General features: G+C 41.7%; 1 protein-coding gene across 3 annotated transcripts in view; it reads right to left on the bottom strand.

Annotated features, from left to right (window-relative positions):
• The window catches only part of DYM (dymeclin), a 209,594-nt gene extending 195,272 nt beyond the window's left edge, over positions 1 to 14,322 (bottom strand). For all 3 annotated transcript variants that reach the window (XM_054283294.1, XM_054283293.1, XM_054283296.1), the window contains exons 1-2: positions 14,226 to 14,322; positions 2,936 to 3,113 (exon numbers count right to left, since the gene is read on the bottom strand). In XM_054283294.1, the coding sequence (XP_054139269.1) occupies positions 2,936 to 3,075 (140 nt within the window). In that variant the 5' untranslated portion in view covers positions 3,076 to 3,113; positions 14,226 to 14,322. The remainder of the gene's footprint in view (positions 1 to 2,935; positions 3,114 to 14,225) is intronic.
• Between the last annotated feature and the right edge of the window lie 2,912 nt (positions 14,323 to 17,234).

A 17,234-nucleotide genomic window follows, 5' to 3' on the forward strand; every position in this document is an offset into this window, starting at 1 on the left:
TAGTGAAACGGCAAGAGCATCCTGCATCAATGCTGACAGAGATACAGCAACTTTGCAGTCGGCAGCACTGGTATTTGGCAAACTTTCCCATACAGAAACAAACTATTCCATATAGAAAACTATCTTCTTTTCTTCACCAAAAGAAACTACCTTGTGTTCTTGACCAAAAAGTCAACAGGATTGAAAAAAATAAAACCCAGTAAAAAAGGCATGGCTGAGGAAATAAGCAATGCTAAACAATTTCACACGGAATCAGAAAAAGAGTGATTAACCCATTCAGTCAGGCAGAGGTCAAAAAAAACCAAACCAAAAACCAAAAAAAGAGAACCACGAAGATGAGACATGGAAAAAAGGAGGAAGAGATCAACCAAACTGAAAGGGGAAAGAGAGAAAAGCAAAACAAGGACAAATGAAGAAATACAAAGTGCCAGGAGACACAAAGCATAAGAAAATTAAGACAGCAGAGCGCCGGAAGTGGTGCTATTTTAAGATCTGGTATCATGTATTCATGTTTCTTGAAGTAACAAGACATTCCCCATCTCTCAAGCCAAGGCACAAAGACTACTGTTCCACAAAAGATCCAGCTCTGTTTGACACCTGGGATCTACCTCACCTGGGCTAACTTGGAACAGCTTCTGTAAAGCAAAGCACTAGTCACAAGTTCCTAACTAGAAAAAGCATACATGGAAAAGTGTTAAAAACCCCACAAACTTTCTTACACACACTGATTCAGATTTCTCTTGGAATCCTTCTTTGCAGATACTGTTTCCTTGCTATGGGCAATGCTTCTTGACAAAAAGGGGAATTTGTTGGGCATCTGTTGCTGAAAGGAGTAAAACTACCCCAGCCCCACCATTTCCACACCTTGCTTGGATAATCTGGGTTTGGCTGATTGCTTTTCCTACCGACATAAACTTTTCTACCACATTCTAGTGATTTTCTCTGCCTCTTCCCCTATGGTACTGACATGTGTAGAACAGAATTACGTCCAAAGCAGCACCCAGAGAAGACAGCCCTCTTCTCCCTGGGGATCACATCAGTCCCATCTTTGCAAAAACTTCAGGAAACAGATCGTTTACTCTGAAGTATCACCAACTGCCTCCAGAAAAAAACCAACACAAAGCACTTAAACTGCTCCAAATAATACTTGCAAACAGTCACTAGTTTTGTAACAAACCAGAAAAAGTGAATTTAAAAAGAAAAGAAAACTGTAAAACTCTGTCCTGTATGACACGTGAAAACTGGCTCCTTTCCACAAATCACAAACAAGCATCTTGCTGCTGACACTTAAGCTTCATTAAAAAAAGAGTTAACTTGGTCATTTGGAAGATTTCAATCTCAGAAATTGACATTGACCCCTATTGTTCCATTCCTGCAGGCAAGGTTATCTGATATAATCAAATACTGAGGGTGCTGTGCAGCCAACATAGCCCGATTTCACTTGCCAATGGTTGTCTCAGGTAGATGCAACTAAATGAGAAATTTCTGTTTCCTTCCAATACTAAGCTGCAGAAAAGATGTCTCTAAAAATATTTCTTCTCTAGCGCCCAGGCAAGAGCACCATCTGGTGTTCAACTAATTAAAGCTTTCAACCTGCATTTCGATCATTTTATTGGACTTCTTGTCTTTTTAATTATGTTTCTTGCTTGAGGTTTTTTTGTTTGGTGAGGTTTTTGCTTTGTTGATTTGGGGATTTTTTTCAGCAAATTTACTCTGCACTGGATCTGAATTTCATTAAATAGGCACAAAAAAGCCGCAAAACAAGCTAAGAAAAACTCCTTAATTTTCATGGTGAACAAAGAAAAATAGAGCAAAAAAAAAAATTGGTATGGTTTTATATGTAATTATTATTAACCCAAACAACAGAGTGTTATATAAGTTTTTAGAGTACTATCAATTTTATTAGTCATGAGTAGGCTGTAAATAAATCCTATCTTCAGGGATCTTAGAGCAAACACAACTGCTTGTTTGCACACTCCCAGTTCCGTACTGCCCTTTACCAGCTTTACAGCCCTCCACAACACTGTCCCTTCTTCCAAACCTCTGGCTATTCTCTCCAGGCAGAAGCCAAAATACTTCCTCCTCCTCCTCACTCTTCATAAAAATAGCACCTAGTAAATGCTTCCCAGTTATTTACCTTAACCATTTTCCATTCCAGTTGCCTGAACTTTCACTTACAGAGAAGCACCAGTTTTATGCTGAAAACTGTAAAAATAGTTTAAGTAACACCTGAAGACATTAATATCAGATTGTTCTTGTAAAACTGATAATCTACACACAGGCCAAGGAATTCAGCAATGGAGTTGGGCTAATAGAAGTCACAAGAATTTAAATTCTCTACTTCTGGAGATGTGCTATGGATCCTCTAAAAAATACTAATTTTATTTACACCTACACCACTTTCTGGAATGAAAAGGCATTCAAAGCTTGAATTTTAGGTATTTAGAAAATATTTTTATGGAGAATACACACCAAATTTCTTTCTGAGATGCAAAGAAGGTGAAAAAAAGCTATGCAGACTAAGCAACTCAAAAGCTAACCTACAATTAAATCATGCAAGAAGTACAATTCACTCTAAATTGAGAGGAAACACCAAATGTTGGAATCTCCGGTAAACCCAAAGGCTATACCAAAGGAAAAGAAAGCTTCCTAAAACAACAAGGAAAAAAGGCTCCCCCGACACTACAGACCCTATTTCTGATCTTTACCAGGAGAATGAATAGCAATTACAGATATTACGAAGAAGAAAGAAACCCACAGGAATGGAAGAGGTGGTGGAAAACGCTTCCAAACTTAGAGACAACACCCTATTTTACACAGGCATTTATTCCTCTGCTACCTAAAACAGGAATAATTAACATAACCACTCATTTGCTTTCAGACTGGTCACTTCTATAAACATATTATCAAAGCCAGCTCTTCAACACCCTCTTACCTGTTTGTTGGAGTGGTGAAGCTAAAAGACAGAAGCTGATTCCAGAACGGGTCATTCTCAGAGATGGGCTCTGATCCTGACAGTTTCTGTAAGTACTCATTTTCTGGAAGCTCACTGATGCTGCTGCTATTTGCTCCCATCTTCTTTATTTGGCAAGGGTTTTTCTAAATTTTCATTTCTTTGAGAAAAAAAAAGAAGAAAGAAATATTTTAAGTCTTTTACACAAATAAGGAGTATGCAGACCCTGAGTTAGCCACCAGTAAACCTTTAGATCACCTCCTTGAAAAATTACTAAGATGTAGGAATCAGGCACAGAGGAATATATCAGAAAGATTTCCTTTCAACAAACTTTCAACTATAACATGTTTGGTCAAGAAAGATATAAGTTTTTGTGCTATTCCTTCAGTCATCATCTCACTTGTATTTTAATAAATTATAGTCAGCAAGAACACTGCTTCACAGTTGTATCAGTGACAAGGCTGCTAGCAGTGGGGAAAACTACAAGAATAGAATTCACCATTTTAACGGGAGTGCCAAGCTGACAACTATTCAGAAATATGTTTTCAAACTGAACACGCACAGATAGAAAATTATGACTTCTGTAAAGATGCAGCTAATTCCTGTGTGCACCAACGATCTACAACTTTAAAGTTCCTGCCTTAACAGCTCTTATCATGCTGTTATCAAGTAAGCAAAGGTACTACCAACATGAATCTCCTGATCTCTGTGAAATAACACGCCTCCTTCCAGGCAACTACTTCAACGGGAAAGAGCCATAAAATGAACACATCAGAAATACAACTGCTTTTTGATGGAACACTGCAGAAGCTGCCCTCCAAAACCTCTTATTATATGTGTTGTACTTGATCTGCGTGAGGAATGAGAAGTTTTAAAATCTTCATGCTGCTTCTCATTTTTATAAAGAATTTTATTAACTAAGAAACCAACACAATGCTATCAACTACGTGCCAGGTATAACCCCAAGCACTTCACATCTTTCCAGGGCATCAACTTCAACAAACTTCTACCTTTTGGGACAAAATAACCGTGACTGATTGGTTTATAAGTTTGTATCAAAAAAGGCATCGCCATCAAGACTAAAGTGTTGTGCAACATTAACTGCAACCTAAACACTCATTCCTGAGCTGGCACAAGACATTAAGAACAGGCACAGCTGTATCAGAAGATGTAAACTACTACCCAGCAGCAACTTTTCCCTTGGTTTCAGCAGCAACTTTTCCCTTGGTTTCTACAAAGATACAGATGTGAAGTATCAGATACAAGATATCAGATACAAGGATCACGACCATACTGATACTCTTAAACTCATCAACTTTGCAGAAGCAATTAAGTCCAGAAAACACACTTCTAAGAGCAATCAATATTAATAAAGAACTGTGCAAACACAAAGAAAGCTTACTGGAAAGAAACAAAAAGCTGTAACATTAGCAGCCATCATGGAATTCATATTTGAGATTTAGAACAGCAGCAAAGTACACAAATATGCCAGAAAAAATCAAGTACACAAATATGTCAGAAACAACCAAGTACACAAATATGTCAGAAACAACTAAGGGCCAGCACAGTCACAGAATAGACTATAAATATAAATATAAACTAATAAAGAGATCTTTAAAATCTGAGATCCTAACAACAACAAAAAAGAAAATGGTGATTATTTTCTAAATTTTATTTGTAGGAGATTCTACAGGCAGGGACACCTTGTACTGGACCAGGTTGCTCCAAGCCCCGTCCAACCTGAAGTGTTTGCAACATGTTCAACTACTGCAAAAGCCAACAATGATGCTGTTGTCCCTGGACCTATACTTCGACACAAACCCCACCCCTCTAAATGGCTTAAAGGCCCTACATTTAAACCTTTATTTCTTGGAGAAAAAACAAGTCTAGCCTCTGTCTGCTTCAAGTTCCCATTCTCTGCTCATGTTTTCCAGCTTACTTGCTCCAAGACAAACAATCAATGGTGAAGAGAACCAAGAGGCAGCTGGAGCCCTGCCTTCAAATGCCTCCACCTTCACCTGGAACGCTTGAGCTCTCCATGCCAGAGCAGTGACAGTGCCCAAAACCCTCAGTCTGTTCTCTTAAAATGAGTCACTGTATTCTCTATTTTCAAGCTACTCTTACAGTTTGCTGCAGCTCCCAAAGCCCCCCACATTTAAACCACCTTCCCAGAAATATGACAGCAACTGGAACAGCTTTCAAGCTAATTCTTGAAAAGGAGTCACGCTTGCTTTCCAGATTTCCTACAGCATGCCAGCACGTTCAATACCATTAAGACAAAATCCAAAACAAAGAGGGCTTTAACAGCAAGTCTTTTTCAGATCCAGTGTCAAATCACAGTGCCCAAGAATAAGCCTAGTTCCACAGCCACACTCCCAAGCAACACGACAAGCTGTGGAGCTCTTGAGAGCCCTCCAGCCCTAATGCCCAGCTGGCTCGCTCCAAACTGCAGAGAACATTTTTCATTCCACAATCTTCCCCAAAGCGACAGTAAAATAAGGCACTGGCTGATTATTTTCTCCTCTAAATGAAATAAATATCAAGCCATCCAAGTATCAAAATAATCCTGCTTGCTTGAGCTTTAAATACCTGACAGTAGTTTGTAGATAAGGAGACTTGGCGAGCTTGACTTCCACTCATTCAAGAGCCAGCAAATCTTGGAGCAATCAAACAAAGATACAGATTTTTTCGTTCTGTTATGGCCCAGGTGGTTTCTCTCCTCTCCTAAGTACATTACACTCACTATACCCCTCTGAAATAAAAACCTCAGCAAGTTCTACGGATCCTTCCTGTAGATGACCACACCTACAGACACACAAAGCTAACTCCTTCCATCAGGAACTTGTGTTATCCCAAAGCTTGATGAAGTGCTCTGCAATGACTTCATGACACAGCCTGAGCACCTTCAGCTCCTACAATCTGAACCATAGGCCCTGCTTTACATAAGCAAGACATTTCTGAGGAACTACAGCCATCAAATGACCCAAGAAACAAGTCTCTCCTTCAGAGTTCATTAATATTCTACTAGAAAAATGACTAAAAACAATTTAAAATAGAAAAAAAATCAACATTTAATTTCCAGGCATTTTAACAACAGTAACAGATTAACCCCAATGCTTTAACTTAGCGGATTACATGCTAGTCATGATCTCAAACACATTTCCAATTCAACTGCTACTAAATAATATTAAATTAAATGGCAGTCAAATCAAGTATTTCTCTTAGAAATAGCTGCCTTGTGCTGAAAAGATCACTCAAATAAAACATGTAACCACTTCAATGTCCACACTGCTTTTGATTAAGAAGCATTGCCTCTGTGCCTACATGCTGGTTAAGACAGTAGAGGTTCAAGTTATTGGATAATATAAAAGGTTCATCAGTACTTGGAACAGATTTACAACAGTATGCTTTAAGCAGTATTTAAAACATTTATTTATTTATTTATTTACAATTTTTCCTTCAATTTCATAACAGCCCCCACTGCACAGAAAGGCTGCACCAGGGGATCCCAAAGAAACTTCAAAAAACAAGGTTAAACAACTTCTGCTCCCTCACATTGCTGAAGTGGGACAGCCCCAGTAAACACCAAATCACAGGAAATTCACACCAGGAAAGTCAGTCCTCACTCTAGCAGTAAATTACCAATGAAATCTGATTTACTTTTCCTTGAAATATGTTAAATAAATAAATGCACAGTTCATTAAAATAAGATTTTACAAAAAGTCAATCTACTTATCTGCCCCCCCACCTCCCCCCAACAAAAAAAAAAAAAAAAAAAAAAAAAAAAAAAAACACAAAAAACAGACACAACTTGCTATCACCTCATTTAGCTTAACTCAGTATTATTACACCCCCAAAGAATCACAGCCTGGCCTGCAAGTGTCATTCTCTATTAAATCCAGCATCTGTTTAGCCCCAGAACTTGGCTCCATAATGCAGCAACAGAGGCTTTAGAGCAACACAAGGGAGTTTGTTTTGCACATCAGGACTCATTCCAATCTCAAATTGCTAGGGGTAGGTATAAATCCCAAATTTACTGTTTGTTCTAGAAGATTTTAGTATTAATTATTAACAAGGCTTACAAGAATATAATTTTTCATCTGAAAGAAAGTTAAAAGCAATTCAGCAGTACACAGATGCCATGTGTGAGCTCCTAAGTGTAACTCAAGGTACAGATGTATACTGTTGAACTTGGGAAAAAATGTGTCATCCTCTACACATCTTCTATTTAAACAAGTTTAGACAAGTAATTAGAGTTCCTTTCAGGATTGTATCTCCTACTGGTATCACAACATAATTTCTTATGCTGGAATTTTATCTGTCCAGTACAGTCAGCTGCCCTCTTCCAAAATTACACTTGCCATGGTCATCTGGCTTAGTCTGCAGATATTTTGAATAATATAAACTACATATATCTGTGGGATTTTCTTTTAATTATTGCTTTAAAGTGGAAGAATTTGAGATGGTCATGCACATGATTTTACAATGTCATCTGAGATCTGGCCACTGGATTGAGTCCTTAACACAATTACATGAAAATACTGAAAACATCCTAAAACCTAACAAAAATTTAGTCTCTATACATAGCAGGACTCTGGTTACCTTTATAGTTTGCAGCTTTATGAATTATGGACACTGTTTTCTTTCCAAGCAAAGGAGCCACAATCACTGTAAAGATGAGAATATGAGGTGTAATGCTGCTCATTCAGCATTACCAAAGCACTGCACTGAGGTTTTTGGCTGATTCCTATTTGTATCCAAGAACTGCAGGTTTCAGACCATCTCTCACCCATGAGACATTAAAGTATCCCACAAAATCCTAAGATAAATCTTGCCACAGAGGTGTGAGACTACTGCAATATATTTACACATAATTCTCCATACAACAGAAAACAGAGAAGTTAAATTAACAGTATGTATTGTTCAGCTCCAATATTTGAATTTTACTGTCCACACAATATATTCAAATTCTGACTACTCCTCGTGTTACAGCAATATTTCATAGATAAATAGAACGGAAGGGACCTTTATAGGCCATCCCATTCCACCCCTCCCATGGGCAGGGACACCTTCCACTGTTCCAGGCTGCTCCAAGCATCATCCAGCCTGGCCTGGAACACTTCCACAGATGGGGCAGCCTCAATTTCTCTGAGCAACTTTGCAGCTTTCCAGACATTTTAACTGTTTATTACCTGCACTGCTTGGGGAACTCTTTTGGGGAAGTTTCGGTGCTGTTAAAAAGGCTGAAAAAATCTCCCAAAATTGAGATTCTGTCTTTCTACAAGACAAAAAGCAGTTATGCAAATACTTCATTCATACTCAGAGATCAGTCACTAATTTTCACATAAAGAGGTCCCAAACTGTAAGAATTTTTATTTTACCAATTAAATTGGTAAGATTTTGCTAAGCAAAATTAATGATGCTGAAATACCTGGCAATAACAATTCATGCCAATAAAAGAGATCTTCAAGAAAAGAAAAACTTTACAATCCTCAGACTTTAGGAATTCTTGCCATTTTAGATCAGAAAAGAGCATTGAAATAGTCTTTGTTTTTAAAGCATGATAATGAGTCAGAATATTCCAGCTATAATTTAATGCTTAGCAATCTTCAAACAGTATCAAACCACTATTAAAAATCTACCTTCTCTGATACACCAATTAGCCACAACCACACAGCCTGGGAGATTTCAGAATGGAATAAACACATCCTTCAAGACCAATTAGAAAAGCTTCCTGCTGTTTTTAAGTTAATGAGTTACGCAGGAAAGGCTGTTTCTGCTCACTTTACACTGATTTGTAATTTTCCTCCCCTTTTCTACTGCCTTTTTGGCAACCACTCCTTTCACTCCTTTCTTCACCTCCCTTTACTTTTGCATGCTGAAACCATTCAGATACATACCAAATCCCCTCTCCCCCAGAAAAAAAAACACCAAAACCACAAACCCCACAGTTTTATGAGAAGTAGCAGACAGGCAAGCTGCTTTTGTGACAAACACAAATTAAGTGCTCTTTTAGAGAACCTGGCTGACCATGACAGGGTCTATCTTTGCAGTTTGGAGACCAATACCATCTCTCATAGCTTTCTAGATAATCCTCTGTTTCTCCACTACCCACTATTTTTCAGACACTGCCAAGTTTGATGGCTACTGTCAGGGATACAACCCTCTAACCTATTTCTATTTTTGCAGTAGCCCAGCACACTAACTATTCACCAGATACCAAAACATCTTCCTGTAAAGCTCAGCACAACAGGACAGAAGTATTTTTGGACAGCAGTGAGAAATGCAAAAAAATAATGAAGTGGTCCCCACAAGGCCTAAGAAAAATAAAATAAAATAAAATAAAATAAAATAAAATAAAATAAAATAAAATAAAATAAAATAAAATATCTTAAGGTCTTTAGGCAGCTCTCAACATAAATTATCTGACTTGCTCACTGTTTACTCAGCTGGATGAACAAACACAGCATCTCTTTCGGTTCTCCTGCTCTGCTCAAGTGCCTTCCCCCTCCACAATAAGGACCTGAATCGAGCAGCGGTGCAGTGGCATCAGAATGGTCCTTCTGGGTTCCACTGAAGCCTGAAGAGACTTGCACACACCAGAAGTGATCAATCTCAACAGATTTACTGCAGGCAAAGAAGGCCCCTCACGAGGAAGGCAAGCAGCTGAAAAAACGAGTGACGGTGCTGTGTTTTCTGCTCCAGTTCCTTTTCCACAACGTTTTCGTGGGAGTCAGTCATCAATAAAAGCCTAATTCTGAAGAGCACAATCTGCTTCCTTTATGTCCCACCTACGGTACAGTTGTTCTGCTCACAACTGAAGAAGGGATTTTTCAAAACCTTCATGGTGAGGCAGAGTATTTCAAGCAGAAGAATTCCGATGTGAGTGAGCCCGGTTGTTGTGGTGCTTCCCCAAACTGCTCAACAAGCGATGCTATTGTCTTTGACAGCTCACCCTACACAGTTTGTCACATTTTAATAAATGCTCTGAAAGGAGATGACAGGAAAATTAAAATCTAAATTCTATAAATGAGACTGAGATGTACTGATCGTGTTTCTCAGTGCCATCTCAGAAAACTAACACGTTTTCATACACTCTATAATCTCTAAACTCCAGGTTACTGGTGATCCACTCTGCTAATTTCTGATCATCAAATCTAATAATTTTAATAAGCAGATGCCCACTTACTAATCTCAAAATACCTTACTTCAAGTGAACAACTAGTCACCTTCACAGGTCACCTTCAAAGCTGCGTCCTGAACTGGAACTACTGACTCACAGGAGGACAAAAACAAGGAGGACAACCTTGCTCAAGATGCTTTTCCCTACATTTGTGAGAGATCAAAAATAATTTACACAAAAATGCCACTCCAACATTTCACCTCACAACAGAAACTTCTGATACAGAGTGCATTAAAAAATATTAAAAAGTTACGTGATAGCCTCGAACACCAATAAGCAAATACAAGCTTGTGGCAAACTAGACCCCAAAATCATCATATTTCCACCCAACATGTATTGGCCTTTCCATTAGCACATACCCCTTAGTGACACAGCCAATCTAAATGAAGCTTTTTGTCCTCTATTCCCTCAGTCACCATGCTCTGGCAGGGCAGGGCAGGGCAGCAGGTACACGTCAAACCTCTTGAGGAAGCTTTTGCTGAATCTTGCATGTGAAATGCCTTTCTCTCAAGGTATTTCACAAGTTCAGAGAGCTCCTGTTCAACTTTTACAGGTAAATAAGCATTTAAGCATTTAAGGACTTCTTTGTCCAAGTTACAAAAAAGCAATTTATGCAACAAAACATATCTCTAGTCCATTAATACAAAATCCCACAAGATCAATTAAGGAGTCCTCAATTTTGTTCATTTTTAGTGCAGGCAATTACACACCCATGCTAAAACATTATACTTGTGGCCAAATCTCTCTGAAGGTTCAAAAGCCTCTCTAACTATAAAATTTATCATGAGTTAACAAAATTTAAAGCTACAAAAACTATAAAGACCACTTTTCTGTTGAAATTCCTACGTAACAACTTAAGAAATAAATCTGAGAGCAGAATGACAGCACCAGTTTTACAAAAACATCCTGTCACAGAGGGCAGGAGAGGTGGTGTGCAGGCAATTATGAAAAAATTTAACCATGAAGAAAGGTACCTCTATCCTTACTCTTACAATCCAACACCCTAAGAAAAGGTCAGCACTCAAATACAGCTAGTGTTTTTTGGAGTACATGCAGAAATAAATTCTTTAATCCAATTAGTAAACACTGTCAGAAGGGAAGAAGGCTGGGTCAGGCACACCTTGTAATTTCTGTGTAAAACACCTGTTACAAAACTATTACAGGTAAATAACACATTTTTCAAAAGTTTCAAGAAGTGAAAATTCAAATACTATCTCTACTCTCTGCAGTGGGCAGGTATTTCTGTAAAGGCTTTATTTGCTCTCACCAGTGAGATTCCTGCTGCCAGTCAGGACAGGTGTGCTGGAACTATAAAATGAGAACAACAAACTGAACTTTAAACAAGTATACCAAAGGGATATGGAGCTTAAAAATAAAGGCAAATCAAGAATGAGTACAACCCACACTGAGACCTGCCTTCACAGATTAGGAACAGACAGCACATCAGAACCAACTTTGCTGGTTTGACATTCTCTACTTCCAGAGGCCAAAAAGAGACTTTTATTACCACAAATACAGCAATGGTTTTCAAAAACAGTTTTACACCAAATCCCTGATAATCTATGATGGATTATAGTGTTGGAAAGTTGGTTCAATATGAGAAGGCTTTGATGACTTTGTCCCTTTCCTCTATTTATTTAAAAAAAAACCACTCAGCACCTCAAAAATCAATTTATAGTAATTCACTGTTTCTAATTGAAATGGAAGGTGGGTTGGATATGACACAAGTCAGGCTAAACGTAGCCTGATTTAATAAATCAAGTGGCTTCAATATGGAAGGGATGCTAAGATTACTGCTACACACAAGTATTTCCTCCCTATATCACTATCAGATGAAAGTAACACCTGCCTAAAAGCCACAGTAATGTTTCAAAAAGATAATTCAAGCTTCAAACAGATGCTCAGATGTTCATTAAACGGCCTGCATTTGTTTCAATACTGGCATATTTTGGTATACGTAAAAGTTTATACAACTATTTTGGTATCTGTGCTCTTCCACAGTTTGGGCATTAACCCTATTTTTGCAACAGGATTATTTGGCTCTGCTTTTTAAGTTTCTCACAGCTGAAGACCTAACTACAACATAAAAAAGCCTGTTATGCAGAAAGACAAATCTGCTCTGTATGGGTAATAATTTTATACTATATTACAATCATAAGTTATATTAAAAATATTATATCAACATGTTATATAAAATATATCACCTATCTTCAGGATCCACTGCAAATTCAGTTACATTTGTCACAGTGTGGGATTACTTCAAGGTGATACAGACTTTCCACTCTATAGAATACACTTCGAAAAATACAGTTAAGATCATTAATCATCTACTGTGGCATCAGTTCAGCAGCCACCAAACAGCATTTCTTGCTTTTAGTGACTTTTGTCAGTCATCAGCATGTCAAAAACATCTTAAGGTCTTAAAAACACAGCATGGCAGAAAATGCCAGAGGGCAGGGACAGATTTTGGCACATTGGGAATTAGGAATTGCTGGCTGGGAGGGTGGGCAGGCCCTGGCCCAGGGTGCCCAGAGCAGCTGTGGCTGCCCCTGGATCCCTGGCAGTGCCCCAGGCCAGGCTGGATGGGGCTTGGAGCAGCCTGGGACAGTGGGAGGTGTCCCTGCCCATGGCAGGGGGTGGAACAGGATGATCCTTAATGTCTTTTCCCACCCAAACCAGTCTGGGATTCTATGATCTTCAAATCTTCCTCTTAATCTGATAAAATCACTGGAAGGAAGCACCTGATCCATCTGAGTTCAGCAGTAATTTGCTACAAGTACTTTTTTTACTGATTTAGCAGGAGGGATTAGAAGCTCTGCTGGCAAAACATCAGCAGGGGACTGTCAGAGGAGGAGCTGAGGGATGCTCCAGCCAGGTGATAGTGCTGAGCTGTGTCCAGCGTTCCCCGGGCTGTCCACGGGCCTCTGCTGATGCAGCAGCAGTGGGAAGAGAAAACAGCCCATGGAAACGACAGCAGGAGGCCTCCCAAGCTCCTGGCACTCTAAGGAGAAATGGCAATTTTCTAGCCGGCCCAGCTGGAGCACCCAGAACGTTTTTCAGTTGGGAATTGACACAATGTGGGATTACACAACCCTGTGTTGGGACACGGGACCCAACCACCCGGGAGCCTCCTTCCACTCCCCTGCACTCCAAAAGTGATCCGTGATGGAAATATCAACAGCTTCCTTATTTCTGCAAACACCTACAATGATTAAAACTGCAACCCAGCACGTTATCCCTCAGCACAGGCAAGGGAAAAAATCAGATAATGCCCCACAAACTCTCTACGCTCAGCACAGATTAAAAAGAATAAATAAACAAACAGTGCTTGGCATGAAGGCATATGAGGTAATGCAAAGCCCGGCAGCTCAGGTGAGATACCAATTTCAATTTTAAACCTCACTTTTGATAAATATTATCATTCATAAGTATAAAAACAGTGTGGTAGGAGTGAGGAGGCAGAGCGAGCCCCAGGAGATCTGAGATGCTGCAGAAGAATAGAAAAGCCTCCGTCAAGAACAGGATGGAAAATAAATCAATTTATCATCTAGCCATGAACAATAAATATCATGAAAAGCACATGGGAAAAACCCGGGTATAAATCTCTGGCTTTCCAGTCCCGGGCGCATTTAAAGGGACAGAGGGACATCCCAGGGACCCTGAGGGATCACAGGATCCCTGTAAGGGAACACTCACGGTCTGGGTAAAGGGACACAGGCACATTCTGGGAACCCTGGCAGGGATCCCTGGATCCCTAAGGGACACAAGGACATCCAGGGGACCCAGCGCGGGATCGGTTCCTGGATCCCGAAGGGACACAAGTACAACCCAGGAACCCTGCGAGGGATCCCGGGAGATGCCCCAGCCCGGGCGGGGACACGGCGGGTGCCGGTGCCCCGGCAACTCTCCTCAGCGCCGGTGTCAAATTACGCAAGGCATCCCTCCGTCTATCGCGACACAGGCCCGCGCCACGAGGGGACGGTGACGTCGGGGCAACCGGGGGATCTCGGGGGCCCCCTTCGGAGTCGGCGGCCGCCGGGTCCACCCGTCGCACTTGCCCCTCGAAGGCACCGCCGAGGCCGCGCTTACCGTCCGTGCCCTGGGCCCGAGGTCGGTGGCGCGGTCGGTACCGGGGTGCCTCGGCCCGCGCCGCTCCCGGGTCCCCTCACGGCCCCTCACGGTCCCCGCCCGCCTCCACGTCGCCGGCGCTGCCCCGCTGCGCGTGCGCGAGACCCGCGCGGGGCCGTGCGCGAGGCACCACGGGAGTTGTAGTTTGTGACGGGCGGGGCGGCCATGACACCTCCCGTGTCAGCCCTGAGCTGATCCCCAGCGTGGGCAGCAGGGCAGGGGGATCCTGCCCCTGTGCCCCTCGGCTCAGGTGAGAGCCCACCTGCAGAGCTGCCCCAGCCCTGGCTCCAGCAGCACAAGGAGCTGAGAGCTGCTGCAGCCAGTGCAGAGGAGGCCACGGAGCTGCTGCCAGGGCTGGAGCCCCTCTGCTCTGGAGCCAGCCTGGCACAGCTGGGGCTGCTCAGCTGCACCAGAGAAGCTCCAGGGACACCTCAGAGCCCCTGCCAGGGCCTGCAGGGGCTCCAGGAGAGCTGCACAGCCCCTGGGGACAAGGCAGGCAGGGACAGCACCCAGGCAATGGCTCCCACTGCCAGAGGGCAGGGACAGATTTTGGCAGATTGGGAATTAGGAATTGCTGGCTGGCAGGGTGGGCAGGCCCTGGCCCAGGGTGCCCAGAGCAGCTGTGGCTGCCCCTGGATCCCTGGCAGTGTCGAAGGCTGGGCAGGGCTTGGAGCAACCTGGGACAGTTGAAGGTGTCCCTGCCCATGGGATGAGCTTTGAGGTCCCTTCCATCCCAAACCATTCTATGATTCATTCTGATTCTCTCCTCTGCATCCCACATTTTCAGTGGGACATAAGGTAAGCCCAGTGAATGGGACCAGCAGTGAATGTCTGAGGGTGGGATGATTTACCAGGCCCCGTCCTGCCCTCATGCTGCTTTAACTCATTGTTTCTCCAAGGGTAGCCTCCAAAGTGGGGCTTGTGCCATCCGCAGCATGTTCCAAGGTACCCTTGGTTCATTAAAAGGGAAACTCTTCCCAGTGTAGTCCTGAGTTTATTCCCACATTCCACTTGGTCCGTGACAGCAGCTCTCCAGCCTGGCTGTTCCCCATCCCTGTCCCTGGGCTGTGCATGCCAGCAGCAGGTCTGCAAACAGCAGCAGGTCTGCAAACAGCACCGTGGGTGTAGCCCTGAGCAAACACTGCCACGTTACAGCTCCGGGGCTCGGCCCGTGCTCGCACAGCGCTGGGTGGCAATGGCTGCACCCACAGAGCCGCGGCCTAGCCAACAGCACGGCTGTGCAACGCTGTGTGACAAAATGCAAAGGTTTTGTACAGCAACCCCCGTGCCAAAAACAAGCATTGGGGGTTTTAAATAAACACATCTATTCGCAACGTGGCAATTTGTGTTTCACTGTCATCCCAAGGACAGGTTGGGCAGGGCTTGGAGCAACCAGGGATAGTGGAAGGTGTCCTGAGGGTGTGACAGGAAGAGATTTAAGGCCCCATCCAACCCAAACCATTCAGTGAGTCTAAAACCACAGTGAAATAAAGATGCAGCACTATTACCTAAAAGCATTTCTAATACAAAAAAATAATGGCAAACATGGCCTTCTAGAGCTTTTCAATTAAATTACTGCAACCAGGTTCACAGAAAACAGGAATAATGGCAGCCTGTTACAACCAAAATATGATTTGGTTCAGCAAGCATTGCTCTAACTGCCCAAAGATAATCCCTTCTTTCAAGTCTCAGGCAGATTAATGAAACAGTCATTTCTCACTGAAGGAGATTTTAGTTAACCTAAGTGTAAATTAAATTTCTCTTCATTTCCTTCACCTGCAGCCTCTGCAGACACTGTTCTTTCAGCAATAATGTTCTCCATTGTACAGAAATCATGAAGGAATGACCCAGAGGACTGAACCTCTGCAGCATGTCCAACAGCTCCCAGAATTCAGCTGGGACATGATTGCTCCATCTGGGCAATAACAGCATAATGTGCTACTGTCATTAGATCAGAATTTATTTTCAGTTTAGACATTCTCGGCAGCTGATCATGTGCAGTCTAACATGCCAGAATTTCCTTTCCTGTCAGGATCAGGCCATCAAAATAATAAGCAACATAAAATTAATTCATTTTATTTAAGAATTTTTGGCATATGTTTGCATTTTTAAAATGTGTTTTTCAACTTTTCTTGGCATCCAGCAATTTGTGCAAACCAACACACAGAAGGTACCATTAAGACCTTCTCATTAAGAAAAAAATACTTGAAATTAGTTGATTTGAATAATATTTTTTCAAATACTGAGTCATTGATCTTTCCTCAATAGTATTTAAATAAAGCCAGACAGGTTTAATGCTGGAGAATTTAGGACTAGATTTGCAGTTCTTTGGTCCCCTAAAGATGCCAACTCTGACATTTTCTAAAAGTCTTCAGTGTAAATGGAGCTGCTACTTGGTCTAGGGAATTCTTCTAGATGTCCACGTGCCACCATCAGGTGCCTAAACCTTTTGTAAATCTTGTTTTTAGCGAGTAACAAGCACGTGGGAATTTTCTCAGTTAAATTCAACTCACTTGATCAATATTATTCTGTCACATGAGGATTTTCTTAATATCTGCTTGCTTGTTTTCCTTAAAGAAGGCTTTGTGCACTCCTTTGCGTCCCTGCAGATGATCTCATGCACTCCAGCCCAGACCTGGGTCTTTGCTTTCACTCGATTTTCATTTAACTATTCACAACACAACAGGATTGTTGACCTATTCTTGCAAAAGAATAGGGGCAGAAGAGTTATAACACAAATCTCCCGACAGGAATTCCAGTGAAGTGCCTCACACAGAAAGTTTTGGGATGTAGATTGCTCCCTTTAGGGTTTAACTGCAGCTCATAAAAGCAGTGGAACACCATTCCAGAGACCATAAGCGTGTAATCTTACTTGCATTATCTGCCTGTTTTCGTTTTTGCAGTGTTTTTTCAGAAGGCCTGGTGCTTAAATATGGTGCTGGCACACAGCTGGAAGCCTGGTGCTGCAGC

The sequence above is a fragment of the Melozone crissalis genome, unplaced genomic scaffold (genome assembly GCF_028551555.1).
Source record: "Melozone crissalis strain CALT ecotype California unplaced genomic scaffold, PUWL_Pcris_2 ptg000036l_1, whole genome shotgun sequence".
NCBI classification, from domain to species: Eukaryota; Metazoa; Chordata; class Aves; order Passeriformes; family Passerellidae; genus Melozone; species Melozone crissalis.